Genomic DNA, 14,848 nt, shown 5'->3' on the forward strand with positions numbered 1-14,848 from the left:
CTGAGAGTTTTAGGAGGAGCACACAGACAGGGTTGTTCAGGATGTGAGTGCTGTTCCAGTTTACATCAATCATTTTAACTCTATATTCCTGTCAGCCTGACAAAAGAACATCCTGATTCAAGCCCAAGGCAAACCAGCCGCCTTCAGTGAGCATCCCCAATTCCCCTGGGGCTCACAGGAACTGATTCACCAGGGCTCCTTCAGGTTGGGTTTCCTTTTTACCAGTAACCAATCCTGTAGCAGAACCAAATCAGAATAAACCTGTTGGGCTTATAAAGCCCAAATTACAATAAACCTCTTGGGCTTATAAAGGTGTTGGCTTTGATGCCTTAGGATTTTAGCTTTTACATTTTTCATATGTTTCAGGGAGGATGCACGAGATGGAAAATGAGGCTTGAGGGCTTGGCTGTTGGTTAGAAAAGGTGCTTACCATCTCTTTCCCTTTGAGAAGCAAAGCCCACAAAGGCTCAGCAATGACACAATTCCCCCAAAAAGGTGGCAGTGAAGGTGTGAGAAAGAAGCAGAAGGGAAAGGAACAATTATGAAATTGTAATCCTGCAGTTCTTCAGTCTATAACTAAAGTCTCTATATTTTCCATCTATTTGCAATCCTGCAGATCTTTAGTGTAGAACTCCAAACCCCACACACAGTGCGAGCTGCTGCTTCCCCATTTGGGGCAGACACAACAATTCCTCTCCAGGCCTGGCAATCAAGGACACCTCACTGCCTCAGGGCCCAGAGATGGAAACAGAAGGGAGTTGGGGGCAGCAAACTTGGGGTCAATGACTTCATTAGCTGAAGCTGGAATTGGCAGATTCACCCCCTAAATGCAAATGGACCAAACTTATAAAAGTGTGAAACCCGTGACCCATTGTCCATTTTTGTTTGGGTTTTGTCTGCCTGACATGTACCTGCAGACCATTCAATAAATAGAACTACTTTTTGTTCCCTTAATTTTGTCTCTGTTTTTAGGAAAGCCCAAAAAGGCGCCAGTTTTGTTCTTTAGGTGATGAGCTGACACTCTAAAGGGCTCAGGCTCACAATAACACAAAGAATGCCCCACAGCCACCAACAAAACAACCCTTGCAGGAGCGTGTCCCCGTGGGGATAACTTTAAATACAGATTTATTTCAGGTTTGCTACTGACGCACAAACAGCAGAGATCGATGTTCAGTATACATGGTATACACAAAGCAGCCAGAACCGTCGGCATCTCCGTCCTCCTGCTGCACCCTCAGCAGAAGAACCTCACACGAGCAATCCCTCCCCTCCTCAGCAACCAGGCTGACAATTTCTCGGTGGCTTAGAAAGCAGCTGTGGCATGGCAGGACACCAAAGGGCAGCTCCTCGGAGCTCTGTCCCCAGAGGGAAGCGCAGCGGGCTCAGATATGCAGGAAAACCCCCAGAAAATGGGTGGCATGTTCATGGGAATGGAGACCTGGAAGGGATTTCCTAAGAACATTAACTCCCGTTCCCTGCTGTGCAGAGCAACCACAACATCTGCTCCTGGCTCTGTGGAGACCTAAAACATGATTGTGTTGAAAGAGGCATCAGATGGATCCTCTAGGAGGATCCCCAGGGAGGCTGAGCCCACAAATATTGTCACAAGGAGTTTGTGAGCAGCTGCAAAGGCCCAAGAAGGGAACTCTCGTGCCACCTGTCCCATTTCTTGTCATTCTCACCCTGACCACAGCTTCTGGAGCTGCCCAAGGGGCAACAGAGCTTCCTTGTTGGACCTCCAACAAGCATGGCAGGCTCCAAGCCTTATTTGCTGAGATGCCATCTTCTGCCTACCCAAAATCTGTGTCTCACCCCTAAAATACCTTTCTGCTGATCCCAGTGACTGCACAGCTTGACCCAGAAGCTTTGGCTTGCTCACAGTCACAGCTCGTTGATTAAGAGGCACCTGCATCAGTGACAAAGCAAAAAATTCAATGGTGCCTTGATGATTTGATCTGAGCAAGAGGCCTCAATGATAAATGGGGTTCGGGAGAGGTAAAACAGCCTCTGACACAACAGGCACGATGCTACAAAACTGTCAGAGGTGCAGAATAACCCCAGAGGCACAGAACAGGCCCAGAATCACTGGAAGGGGAAAATGGTTGTAGATGCTTTGCAGCAGCAAGAGGTGTGACAGTCCCTCATTCCCTGCATGCCTGAACCCCACTGAGCCCCTTTCTCCTCAGGAAAGCCAAAGACCCAAATTGATCTCCTCCATCAGCTCCAAAGGGATGCCAGGGAAGTGACCCCAGCTCTGACAGAGCTCAGGATATCTCAGGCAGGCTTTACACAGAGGAAAAATATCCCAGCCTGGTTAAAGGCTGGAGGCTATGGGATGTCTGGGCATGACATACTGGTCCCATTGAGCACCATTTCCAGAGCAAAGCAAAGTCTCAGTGGCTGGGGGGGCTGTGTCTGACCCTGTGGAATTACAGCACAACTGCTTGCTGCTTTTTTGGAATGACAGCTCAAACCTCAGGTCCACTGTGACGCCTTTAAGACCTGAAAAGCTTCAGGTGGACCAGGGTGTAAAGGAGCATCTGGATGTTCACACAGCCCCATCCCAAAGCACCATAGGAAACCTCAGGCTGGTGAGATCCCCTGGGAATAACACCAGCCCTGCTATGCAAGGTTTACATCCATCAGGAGGGGAGGAAGGAGGTTAAAAAAATACAGAGTTAAGCACCATAAAATTTACACTGGTCAGGTCATAAACACGAGGAGAGAATGAAAATAAAGCCACCACCTTCCAGCCTGGCCCAGGGATGCTGCTGGGACAACAAATTCCCCAGCAGCAAGCCCTGGAGGCATCAGTCCCAGTGCCTCATCGCACCGGTGGTCGTTGCATTGGTAAATCCTTTTGGTCCCGTTTAGCATGAGTGTTGGGGGAGTCCAGGGAGAAGGGAGGTAGGGTTGGTCCTGGGAAGGAGGGGGGAGGCTTCATCTGTGCAATTTAGGGGCATCTCCCTGCCTGTACTGCAGATCCATCACAGGCAGGGATGATCCTCCTCGCTTCCATCTGTCCCCCCAGTTCCCAGCCTCCACCGGTGGTTTCCGTGTCGTCCAGTGGCTTCGAGGTAGATGTTCATTCCCGCTCTGTCTCCAAGCGACCTGGCTGGTAAAAGCCCTCTCTCCCAGGTGCACGGGGCTGTCCCCACACCCAGGTCCCTTTTTGTTCCTGTTTTTTTCTTATTTTTCCCCCTTTTGCTATGTGCTATGGACATCTCCCCCACTCCCAACCTCTGGCACTCGCCCTTCCTCGCAGGCACCCCTTGACCTGCTCAGCACGGCCTCAAGGTGCAGAAATCCAGCTCCTGCGGCTTCCTCCGAAAATTGCAACTCTCCCGGGGCAGCAGGCGCCCGCTGGGCACCACGCACTTCAACGCCCGTCTCTTGAAACCCCGACCACAGCTCTTGGAGCAGGAAGACCAAGGTCCAGCTTCCCAGGCCGGGCAGGGCTCGCCGCAGAGCCGGACGTCGGCGGGGCGCTGCGCGGCGTCGCACTCGGCGGCCGGCTGGCCGTAGGAGTCGCGGCAGGCCACGGAGCGCTTCTGCAAGCCATCGCCACATGTGACAGAGCACGCCTCCCAGCCACCCACCGCCCACTTGTACGAGGGCCGCTTGTAGCTCGGCCTCCCGCCGTCCAGGCGGTTGGACAGGCTGAGCACGCTGTTGTTGAGGTCCAGCGGGGTCTTGCCCTCCTTCTTGTAGGAGGATTTATCCTCCTTGCTCTCCTTGGGGAGGTAGAAGGAGTAGCGCACGCGGGGAGGGGTCATCTTTCCCACAGAGAGCACCTCCAGGGTCAGGGGTTCCTGGATGGGTTTGAAGGCCTGGAGGCTCTCGACGGCGGTGCCGGTGCCGCTGTAGCGCAGGACGCTGCCCTTGACCATGAGGTCCCTCTCGACGGCCGAGACGATGAAGTGGCCGTTGAGCAGGTACTTGCCCTGCGCGTTCTTCAGCGCCAGGTAGTTGTCGTCGCTGACGAGGCCTTTGTAGCCCCGCTGGCGGATGTCGATGTTGGAGGCGCCCGCGGGGATCACCACCACAAAGTTGTAGCCGTGCCTGAAAGGGAAGAGCAGGAAGGGCAGTGTAGCAGAATTGGCTAAGACCCCGTGAAGGGCTGAGACTTAACAGTAGGAATTGCTGAGTCATGATGAGACAGCAAAATAAGCTCCTGTCTTCCGCTGCTCGGACCCCAGCTTATCTCTGTAACCCATAGGTCACTTTCCCCTAACCCCTGCTATTGGACAAGTTTGGATCCCTCTGTACCCTATAGAAAGGGGCTGTTGTAGCCCATTCAGGAGAAGAAGAGCCATTGCTGGAACCCTTCACAGACCCCTCAATAAACCCATCGCTGTGGAACCACCAGGACCTCTCCTTCTCCTCTCTCTCATCTGCTTCTCCCCCTAGCCCTCCAGTGCCTTAGCAAGCAAAGAGCTGAAATCATAAGAGAGTTGATAATCACTAAAGAGCTGAAATCCACTTAGCTTGCTTAAGGTACCCACGGCTACGAGTGGCCTGGGTATTTGGACACTGTCTCCAAAAGGGATTGAGCTATCCGGATAGGACTGCCTTGCTCAGGGGCAAAGCCTGCTCTGCAGGCTGGGGCACAGGAGAGACTTTGGGGCAGGACATCAGCACAGAACACAATGCACAGACCATGCCTCAGATGCAGAAGATATGGATATGTGAAAAAAACCTGTCCAGAACCAGCAAAAAGTGAGAAAGCACCAACCTTTGCCCAAGATGCAGGAAAAAGAAAATGCTATGCAAATCAATGTTATTCCAAATATGATATAGATAGAAATCTTCTATTGTGAAAAATGCTTCCCAGGAGGGAAGCCACCATGTAAAGATAAATGTATTAGTAATGATTCAATTACCCGAAATGTCTCTGAGGGGAGAACATTTGGGAAACGTCAATCAGATCCTATCTGTGACATGGTGCATGGTGCATTACTTCAGCCCTGAGATCCTCCCACCCCTACTTTTGTCTTCTTCCTGTGAGGATCAGTTTGAATTTCCTCGCTGCATTGAGTTTTGCATAGGCTGATGTCACCCAGTTACAGGAAGATGCTTCAGCCCCTCTGGCTCAACAGCACTCCATCAGCAGAAGTCAACAGGACATTAAATGTGTCTTGCTGCTCCTTCAGAGCTGGGCCAGGTGTCTGTGCAGTGATGTGCACGAGCACCAGCAGATTTGGCTCAGGATGGATTTATCCCATCACCATCTCCACAATCCTGCATCCCCCACACCAAAACAGAGAGCTGGGAGTTGGAGAAGCACACATGATAACCAAACACTCACATGGGTTTGGTGAACAAGCCTGAGACCTTCTTGCAGCTCTTGTTGTCTCCTCCACAGACGCTGCATTTGTCAAACTTCTTCTTGGAGCCCAATTTCCCATCACAGCCTGCCTTGATGCATTTGCCCTGGACACAGACCGAGGTGGAGTCCGGGGAGCAAGGGGTGCCATCCACAACCTAAACCAGGTGAGAAAAACAAGCTGCTGCATTTCCTTCTAATATCTCCCAAGGCCTCCCAGCTGTGCCCATCCCACCCCAATCCATCTGACAGGTCCTGAGGAGGTGCCAGCAGGCACCATGTCGCTCTTTGCTCATGTTCTGCTTTGCAGGCAGGATTTTGGGGTCTCTAAGAAGAGATAGATGGGACTACATCCCTTTTCTGCTCCCATCCACAGAATTTCCTGCCCTTTCCATTGCAGGGAACAAGCTGCACAGGGGACACTGCTAACACCATCCCGCTCAGTCCCATGTCTGGATGTCCGCCCTGCTCTGCCCGTTGCTTCCCCAGTACCCAAACTATCATCCTCTACACCAGAACCACAGGAATACGCCAGAGGCACCTTTACAAGAGGTAAAAATGACATCTTCCAGAGGAAAACCCTCCATGGACCAGCTCCAGCCCCAAGCTGATTCATAACCACACTGGTGGCACCTCACCTAACACCATCCACCCACCAGACAAGGAAAATCTATTCATCTCCAGGGGCACTGGAGCCATCCCACAGTCCAGGCACTGACCCTGGGGGTCTCTCACCAACCTTGGGTGCCAGCACATAGAAGTAGCCGGTGCCGTTGGCCCGGCAGATGAGCTTGCACTTATCCCGGGGCGAGACACCGGAGTATTTGGGAACCCAGGAGACGGAGGCAGTCAGGCGGTTCGTGCTGTGGCTGTAGCCATTGAAAGCCTCGCACTGCTCCTCACGGAAGCTCTTCCCTGGCACTGGAAACAACAGAGAGGTGGTGTTGGGCACCAGCCTGCACCTCCAGCTTTGGTTTTCTGGGGTGGTTGCAGGCTGATCCCCAGCCCTTACCTGCAGCAGTGCAGGGCTCCAGGTTGCAGGAGCGGTACTTGACGCGGATGCCCTCGCAGTAGGAGCCCCCGTTGGCCGGCACGGGGTCGCTGCACTCGCGCCTGGCCAGCTGCACCCCACCACCACAGCTGCGGGAGCACGGCCCGTACGGCGCCCACCTGGCCCAGCCGCCGTCCACCTGCAGGGAGGGACAGCCTGAGGGGCTGCACACCCACCATCCTTCATTCTTCACATCCATCACCCGCCATTCCTTCTCAAGGAAAACCTCCAACCACTGCACACCCATCATCTCCACACTTGGAGCCATCCCTTCACGAGGAAAACCTCCAACTGCTGCACACTCATCATCCCCACACCTGGAGCCATCCCTTCACAAGGAAAACCTCCAATTGCTTCATACCCATCACCCCATCACCTCCACACTTGGAGTCATCCCTACACAAGGAAAACTTCCAACCCCTACACACCCACCATCCTTCATTCTTCACATCCATCACCCGCCATTCCTACTCAAGGAAAACCTCCAACCTCTGCACACCCATCACCCCCACACCTGGAGCCATCTCTTCTCAAGGAAAACCTCCAACTGCCCACAAACAGAATCACAGAATAATGAGGTTGGAAGAGATCTCTAAGATCATCGAGTCCAACCTATGCCCTAACACCTCAACCAGACTATAGCCCCAAGTGCCATGTCCACCCTGTACTTGCTGAGTGGGGTATTTGGGGGTTCCCAGCAGAGGCACTCACCCTGTACTCACTGAGTGACCTGTTCTGGGTTCCCAGCATTGGCACTCACCCTGTACTTGCTGTGTGAGGTGTTTTTGCATTCCCAGAACACTCACTCACCCTGTACTTGCTGACGTTGTGCCTCTCCACGCAGGCTCCCTTGAGGCAGAAGCGCCCGTCGCCGCAGGCGGTGCCGTCGGCCCAGGGGAAGTGCCGGGTCTGGCACACGATCTGCCCGCGGGCCTTGCCCGTGCACCACAGCTTGGCACAGTACTGCATGTAGGGGCAGGGCTTGGAGCCCACCCCGAAGGCCAGCTCGCACTGCTGGTTGAGGCTGTAGCTGGTGCCCGGCAGGTCCTCGGGCAGAGGGATGGGTTTGGCAGGCTGGTCCAGCAGACAGTCCCCTGCAGGAGTGGGAGAGGGTCTGTCAGCTCCTGGGGGCTGTAGGGACCAGGGTGGGGAGGGAAGGCACTGCTGCAGGGAGATGAGGGAGAGATCGGGCCAAAGCTAGCCCAGGGATGCCCTCAATCTTGGCTGTATCCCACATGCAGATACTTCCATCTCCTGGTGATGCCTTGGAGCTGTGCCAGCAGCCTGAGTGCAGATGTCACTGCTTGGGACACCCAGGAGGTCTGGACACTACAGAAATGCTGCCAACCTCCCATTTCCTTCTAATTTGTTTACAGAGCCAACAGAGGAAGAGCTCTACAGCCAACCAACTTTTCCCAGTAAGGACTTGCAGGGCTGGACCCTGTTCCCAGGGGACAGGGACACGGGCAGGGGGTGAGGGGCACAGCAGGACTCACCATGGCCACTGTCCAGGAAGTCAGTGATGATGGCAGCGCTGCAGGCTGACCAGGGGTTGGCACGGTCGATCTGGATGAGGGTCGGGGACATCATGTGGTTGGTCTTCAGCCGGCCAAAGACCTCCTCACAGGCCTTCACGTTGTCGTGGGGCATGTTGAACACGTGGCCTGGGCGTGGGATAAGAGAGGCAGCATGAATAACCCAGCACAGCACAAGAGCAGGAACCCCCCCAGCCTCTTTCAGCAGAGACGGAGACATGGAGTGGGGCAGACCCACAAGGATTGCAGCTGTGGACAGCCCAGAAGAGCCAGCAAACATTCCAACCCTCTCCCAGATGTCTCATGCACATGGAAAGCACAGGGAAAAGGAAGGGCAAGGGAAATTGTGAAGAGAAGGTGACAGGTGACTTCAGCAGCTGCACAGAGGTAGGTGTGCCCTCTGCCTGTTATTTCAGGCCCCTGAATCCTGGAAACCCAGCCGTGGGAGCAACCATGAGAGCAAAGCTCCTTCAGCTCCCTCAGCAGCCCTTTCCCATCTGGCTCGGGGGAAAGGCAGAGTTTCCCTATCACCAGTGCTTTGTGGAGATAAACAAAACTCCACAACTTTTGTGGAAGTTGTAAAGCTGGTGTGTTTATTACAGCGCTGGATGCATGTAGGAATCGTTTTCTTAAAATGACATGGGTACCTCTGGGAACTTCAGGTCTCTTCTTATCTCCTTCTCAAATACATATGCACACAATTCACAATAACTGAAATTCATACATATTCATTTTTACGAATTTTGCTTGACATTTGCTGCTAGTTCTTCTTTATCAGAAAGCATTTCTAGCTCAAGTTGTCTTGCTTTCACAGCAGTCTCTGTCCCTCTCTATCACTCTCTGTCTCTTTCCCTTTTATCTGTCTTTCACTGAAGCAGTTTCTTTGAGCCTAAGCTTTTGCAGTCAGAAGCTACATACTTAAAGATGTACATTCTGCTTAAATCAAAATAGACTTCTACTGTAGAAAATTTCTACTCTGCCTCACCAGGTACCACCTGTTGTCTCATCATCCAGAGGCCAAACCCAGGGCAGTTCTGACCCCTGGGAGTGCTGCTGGGAGGAAGAGGAGGGCGGGAGCCTTACCCAGCTCGTGGGCGGTGGTGAAGGCCGAGGGCAGCCCGTCGTCCTCGATGACGGAGCAGCTGCGCTTGGGGTCACACATGGTGCCCACGTCTGCCATGCCCAGCGTGTCACAGGTGGTGGCACCACACAGGTCCTGCCAGGCACACAGGGAAGGGGTTAGCACAGGGGACAGCACAGGTGTCACTGTTCTCCTTCCCCACCTCATCCCTGGCCCTCCACGGGGAGCTCCTGATGGGAGGAAAGCCCAAAGAGGTGGAAACCACACCTCAGTCCTGACCCAGCCCAGGCTGCAACCCTGTGTTTGCAACTTAACCCCAGCACCAGGGATGTGTGTAGCATCCTGCCCTGCCTTCAGCAACAGCTTTTCCTACCTAAACAGCTCCTCTGGCCAGGGTGGAGCTGGTTTTGTCACAGATGAGCCAGTCTGGTTCCCTTGGTCTTAAGTGTGAGCTCAAGGACTAGACCCAGGTGGATGGATGGGAGCACATCTGGCCTGAAGGGCTGAGCCACTTCTCAATCTCATTCCTCAGCTTCTTCCAAGGAAAAAGAAAGCCCTGGACCAGGTCCTGAGGTTTCCAAGGCTAAAGAAAGTGCTCCTGCCTCTCTAAGACACTCTTCAGGCATCCTTCAAGGAGCAACCAAGCCCAGCTGATCAAAGGAGGAACCAGCCCAGGAATGGGACGCTGGGGTTGGAGCAGGATTGTGTGGGATGGAATGGGATGCTGGGGTTGGAACAGGATGGAATAAAGGGTGGGGTGGGATGGGATGGGATGGGATGGGATGGGATGGGATGGGATGGGATGGGATGGGATGGGATGGGATGGATGGGATGGGATGGGATGGGATGGGATGGGATGGAGGAATAAAGGGTGGGTGGGATGGGATGGGATGGATGGGATGGGAATGGGATGAGGTGGGATGGGGGAGTGGGACAGAATAGGATTGGGGTGTTGTAGGAACCAGCCCAGGCTTCCACCCCCACATTGAAGACAGCCACATCCTACATAGATGTTGCCATGAGAGAGGCTGGGAAGGGTCTCATCATGGGCAGATCTGCCCTTCCCCAGATGCTCATGCTAAAAAAATTCCATTTAAGACACACCAGTGCTGCATCCTGGCAGCAACCTTGTCCCAGGTGCTCCCTTCCCCTGCTGGGTGTGGTTTGGCTTTGGGAGGGCTGGAGCATCCTCCCCTCCCTGGGTGCTGCCCCAGGGCTGCCAGGGAGGCCATGCAGCGGGCACGGAGCTGTTTTCCACATGAAAAGAAAAGTAAGGGACTCTCTGGGCGCTCCCATGCTATAAATAAGTGTGATTCATGCTCAGCACTCGCCCAGCCAAAGCGCCTGGGTTGCACAGAATCCTGCAGGAGCTGCTCTGCCAATATTTCCAGCAAGGTTTCCAAGCTGCAGGCATTCCCGCGCAGGCAGGTTCAGCCGTGGGTAAATCACAGCCCTGATGACTTCAGAGAGCCCCAGCCAGGCCTGAGATGGCTTTAACAGGAGACCTGGGGCCACAGCAGGACCGGCATCTCCAGAGAGGTGACGTGAAGAAACGTCTGGGTCTGCTCTGGTGGTGGAAAACCCCAGCACACAACTGAGCTCAGCGCTTTGCTCTGCAGTTTCCCTGCCCAGCTGGGGCCCTGCTGCATCCCTGATCCCAGGAGAAGAGGTGGCAGCCTCAGGATGCCCTGGCAGTGCCACCACAGGTTGGTTAACAGTGCTAGCAAGCCCAGGGGCAGAGTGCCAGTCCCCAAACACACCAAGACCCAGTGGCAGCACCACCCTGAGCCAAGCCAGGGGTGCAGCTTGCCCAGGAGTCCCTGCCAGCTCTGATTTTGAATGGTCTCCCTGCTGCTGAGGGGAGTTCCTCACCTGTCCCTAATCCAAAAGCATCTGGGCAGGGATAGTGGAGGGAGAAAGTGCAAAATGCTCAAGCCAGCACTGGGGGTTTGGGGCGAGGATGGGGCGTGGGGAGGAATGTCCCAGCCTCACAGCTCCCTGCTCAGGGCTCTCTGAAGAGCTCTCAGTGCTCTTTGAAGAGTTCTTTCCTCGCCAGCACAGCGAGCTCTGGCTCCCAGCCCAACACCTGCACTGACACACTGACCCACTTCTCGCTCTGAGCCTCGCTGGGATTCACCACCAGCAGCTCTCTGGGGGCTTTTCCCTCAGCACAGCCTCCTCAGGACAGCCTGGCTGTGCCAGGCAGCATCTCTGGGCTTTATGACAGGTCCTGGTCCCCCACCTGAGCACCTCCTTCAGCCTTGCCAGTGTTGAGGCGGCTCAGGAGGGGAGCATAGATAAATTGAAGAGGTTTAGGGTGGAAAGCACCGTGCAAGGAGCCAGCTCTGCCTTTGCTCTCTGTCACTGGTGTCACAGGTGCTGGCACACATACAGGGAGGACCCTTGGTCCCCCAAGGGCTGCAGGCAACCTGCTCAGACAGCCTGACCTTCCTGCATGGCATCTCCCAAGGCTTCTCATCATCCCTTGTGAGCTTCTCAAGACGTTCCACAGGTCAGTCAGGGGGATCTTTGAGCATTAATTCACCTACTCAGAGTCACAAGCACTCTCCCTGCCACAGAGGCTTCCTGTGTGCATCCAAAGCAACTCCAAAAAGCTGAGGCTTGAGCTGCCGTCTCCAAATTCCCCCAGGTGCTAGGCTGCAGCCAGATCTTCCTTCATGCAACTTCCCTTTGGTTTTACAGCAAAGCAAAGATGTGCAGAAAATGTTTACTGGTGTGACATCCAGGAGGGGTGGGAAGGATGGACAAGCCATGGTGTGCAGGGATATTCCAGGAGGGCAGCTGAAGCTCTGCAGGACCCTCCAACAAGCAGTGGCTCAGGTAGGAAGGGAATCTGCACCCTCCAGCTGATCAGGACTGAGCTTCCCCAAGGCAAATCCATCATTCAGTGTTGGAAGGGAGCAAATCCAAGCAGTAAAAGAGAGCCCCATTCGTCAGCAGCTCATCATCACAGTGAAAACTGCCTATCAACCAGGCTGGAGGTGAAATTTAAGTCGGGGGCTTATGTAACAGCTTTTTGGCAGGAAGATAAGCTTTGGGATGTCAGGGGACCACAGATGGATGCACTCAAGGAAGGCAGATGTCTCCCTGACCGTGTGCCTTTGCATTGAGCTTGCTTTGGGATTTCAGGAATGGATGGTTTAGCAATGTGTAAAAAATGCAGCCCAGACGTGATCCACATCTTTCGAATGGCTGGGACCGGCTCTGTCCCACGTGCAGCTCCAGTGACCTCACGGGGCTTCCACCAGAGGTGGAGCTGCCTGGTGTCAGCAGAGTCCTCCTCTGTGAGCTGCTCCAGCAGCCTGGCCTTCCATCCTGCCTGTGCTCCCCGAGGATTTACAGCTGGCCCGGGGTGGGGAGGACAAGAGGACACACAGGACAAGATCCTACACGTCCTGCACAGCTCAGTCCTGCTCCAGCCCAGGCGAGTGACAGCTGGACTGAGCTGGATGCTATATCCTTCCCACCCACCACAAGGGCTTGACCTGGAAAAAATATTTTGGGAATGGTCTCCCTGCTGCTGAGGGGAGTTCCTCACCTGTCCCTAATCCAAAAACATCTGGGCAGGGATAGTGGAAGGAGAAAATGCAAGGAGCCTTTTCTGCCAAAGCCGGCTGCAGCCAAGATAAGACGTGACTGACCCCTCCAAGCTGGGCTCATCCTCCTCCCATCCCATCAGGGATTTTGGGATGCAGGCACTGGACTGATGTCCACACTGAGACAGGACTACAGGGAGGGAGGAACAGTGGGGAGAGGCTGTGGGAGCTGTGGTGTCACCCAGCTTGTGGGGGTGGGAGGATGCAGAGCTCATCCCACACGCCACATCACCACGGAGCGCTGCCAGAGGCAGCTCCAGGCCTCTCTCCCACCCCAGGGATGCAGCCAGCGCAGGGCACTGGGGGCAGAGGCTCTCTGCTCTCCCCCACTCGAGGGCTGGAGTGCTGGCTGATCTCTGGTGCTTCACTTCCAGCCCTGAACCGGCTCCATGCAGCGCAGCCAGTGCTGAGGAGAGGTCCAGGTTCTCAGGAGAACCTCAGGCATGAGTCAGAGGAAGCAGGGAGAGGTTTTTTCTTGGCAGGTGGCACTGTGAGCTCTTCCCAGCTGGGGAGGGGGAACAGGACCATGCTCCTCCTCTTCTGGGCTCAGACCTCTCATTTCAGGGCGCACTCAGAGCCGCAGGGCACTCACGGCCAAGCTCCTGCATGGAGGCAGGAGATGGAGCAGCAGGTTTCTGCCTGTGGACACCTCCTGGCCTCACTCACCCCATGGCAGGGATTTTTCCAGGCTCCTAGCCAAAACCTGCCCAGGGGACAGCAAGGCTGGCCCAAGTCTGCTTGCCCCATGCCTCTGCATCCCCCACCCAGCATCTGAGAGTGGAGGTTCCCTGGGAAAGAGGGACAGGCTCACGCACAACCTCCCCCGTCATGCACACAGGTGGCAGAACACCTCAGCCCAGTGCTCTGTGCCAGGGGGGAGCAGCTCCTGCACCCACCTGCTTGGTGAAGAGGATGGCGGTGTCCCAGTACTCGGGGTGCTTGTCGCTGACCTTGTTCCACTTCTTCTGCCAGGCGCAGAAGTTGCGCAGGGTGAGGGCGGCGTTGCTGGTGACTTTGGGCCCCTTGTCATCCTGCCCGATCAGGAGGAACTTGACCACGGAGATCTGGATGGGGTTACGGATGCTGGGGTGCTTGTAGAGGCGGGCGGCCGTGGCCATCAGGGTGAGCAGGTAGTGCTGCAGGTCATCCCCGTGGAACTTCACCATCGACTCGTCGGCCACCACCAAGGTCTCCACGTAGCGCGGGACCGAGGCGAAGCGCTTGGCGCGGCCGCCTTTGCCCCCCGCACGCCCCCGGTACTTGTCGAGCGCCTGCAGCACGCCGGGGGTGAGCCCGGAGCCCACGGCGCATCGGGACGCTCCGGCCCCGACGGGGCGGCCGGGGCTGCGGCGCTGCAGGCGGTGGAGCCCCCCGGGCGCGCCCCCCGGCACCGGGCTGATCAGGTACTCGGCTCCCCGGTAGCCGAAAGCGCCGCGGAGCCCCCCGCACAGGCTGAGGGCGGCGAAGGACTCGCGGTCGGCGTTGACATCCCCCGAGTAGAAGCAGTGGCGGAGCGCGGGCAGCGGGCGGGCGGCCGCCCCCAGGTAGTGCGCGGCGAAGGCGGGCGCGATGAAGCGGGCGTCGGGGGAGAGGTGGAGGTAGAAATCTTCCCCGAACGCCGAGAGCTGGATCACCACCGCCTGCCCCCCGCGCGGGGGCTCGGCAGGGCCGCCCCTGAAGTAAGCGGGCCCGTTGATGTCGGGGTCCAGGCGCAGCGGGGTGACCAGCGCCGAGTCGGGCTCCGGGGCAGCCCCCGCGCTCAGCAGCAGCAGCGGCAGCAGCGGCAGCATCGTCCCGGCTGCTCAGGCCGGCCGCATCGGGGTTCGGGGGAGGCGCGGGGGGGAGAAAGCAGCACCCGGCCCCCCCCTTCCTCCCTCCTCCTCCTCCTCCTCCTCCTGGACCCGCCGAGGCTGGAGGAGCGGAGCGGCCCCGCCGGTACCTGCTTCGCGGGGCGCACCGCGCTCTTATAGCGGCGGAGCGGGGCGCGGCTTGGCCCCGCCGCAGGCACCGCGGGGCGGGGGCCGGGGCCGAGCGGGGCCGAGCGGGGCCGGCCGAGGAGCCGAGCGGAGCCGGGAGAGAACCGCGCTCCGCCCGGGGCTGCCGCCGCCTCCCCGGGGCGGAGCGGGGCGGGGGCGCGGCACCGGCGGGAGGACGGGAGGGGATGGAACGGTGCGGTGCGATGGGGTGGGATGCGAGTTTGAGATGGGGTGGGATGCGTGGGATGGAGTGGGATGGAGT

The 14,848-nt window shown here is 56.4% G+C and overlaps 1 protein-coding gene across 1 annotated transcript; it reads right to left on the reverse strand.

The window, feature by feature from the left end:
* Positions 1–1,097: 1,097 nt before the first annotated feature.
* Positions 1,098–14,525, reverse strand: ADAMTS15 (ADAM metallopeptidase with thrombospondin type 1 motif 15). The gene is made up of 8 exons (XM_064732047.1): positions 13,507–14,525; positions 8,996–9,128; positions 7,874–8,041; positions 7,188–7,471; positions 6,339–6,516; positions 6,066–6,247; positions 5,309–5,484; positions 1,098–4,062 (listed from the first exon to the last, which is right to left on the reverse strand). The coding sequence occupies exons 1-8, from the start codon at positions 14,398–14,400 to the stop codon at positions 3,282–3,284; spliced, it is 2,796 nt and encodes a 931-aa protein (XP_064588117.1). The 5' UTR covers positions 14,401–14,525; the 3' UTR covers positions 1,098–3,281.
* Between the last annotated feature and the right edge of the window lie 323 nt (positions 14,526–14,848).

Source organism: Zonotrichia leucophrys, chromosome 24, assembly GCF_028769735.1.
Source record: "Zonotrichia leucophrys gambelii isolate GWCS_2022_RI chromosome 24, RI_Zleu_2.0, whole genome shotgun sequence".
Taxonomy (NCBI): Eukaryota; Metazoa; Chordata; class Aves; order Passeriformes; family Passerellidae; genus Zonotrichia; species Zonotrichia leucophrys.

Bases quoted from the DNA above. Each gene is read 5' to 3' on its own strand.
- ADAMTS15 (XM_064732047.1), bottom strand. From the start codon at position 14,400: ATGCTGCCGCTGCTGCCGCTGCTGCTGCTGAGCGCGGGGGCTGCCCCG. The intron at 8,042-8,995 runs GTAAGGCTCCCG...TCCCACGCCCAG, and splicing joins CACCACCGCCCACGAGCTGG to GCCACGTGTTCAACATGCCC. The intron at 7,472-7,873 runs GTGAGTCCTGCT...CCACTCCTGCAG, and splicing joins CTTCCTGGACAGTGGCCATG to GGGACTGTCTGCTGGACCAG.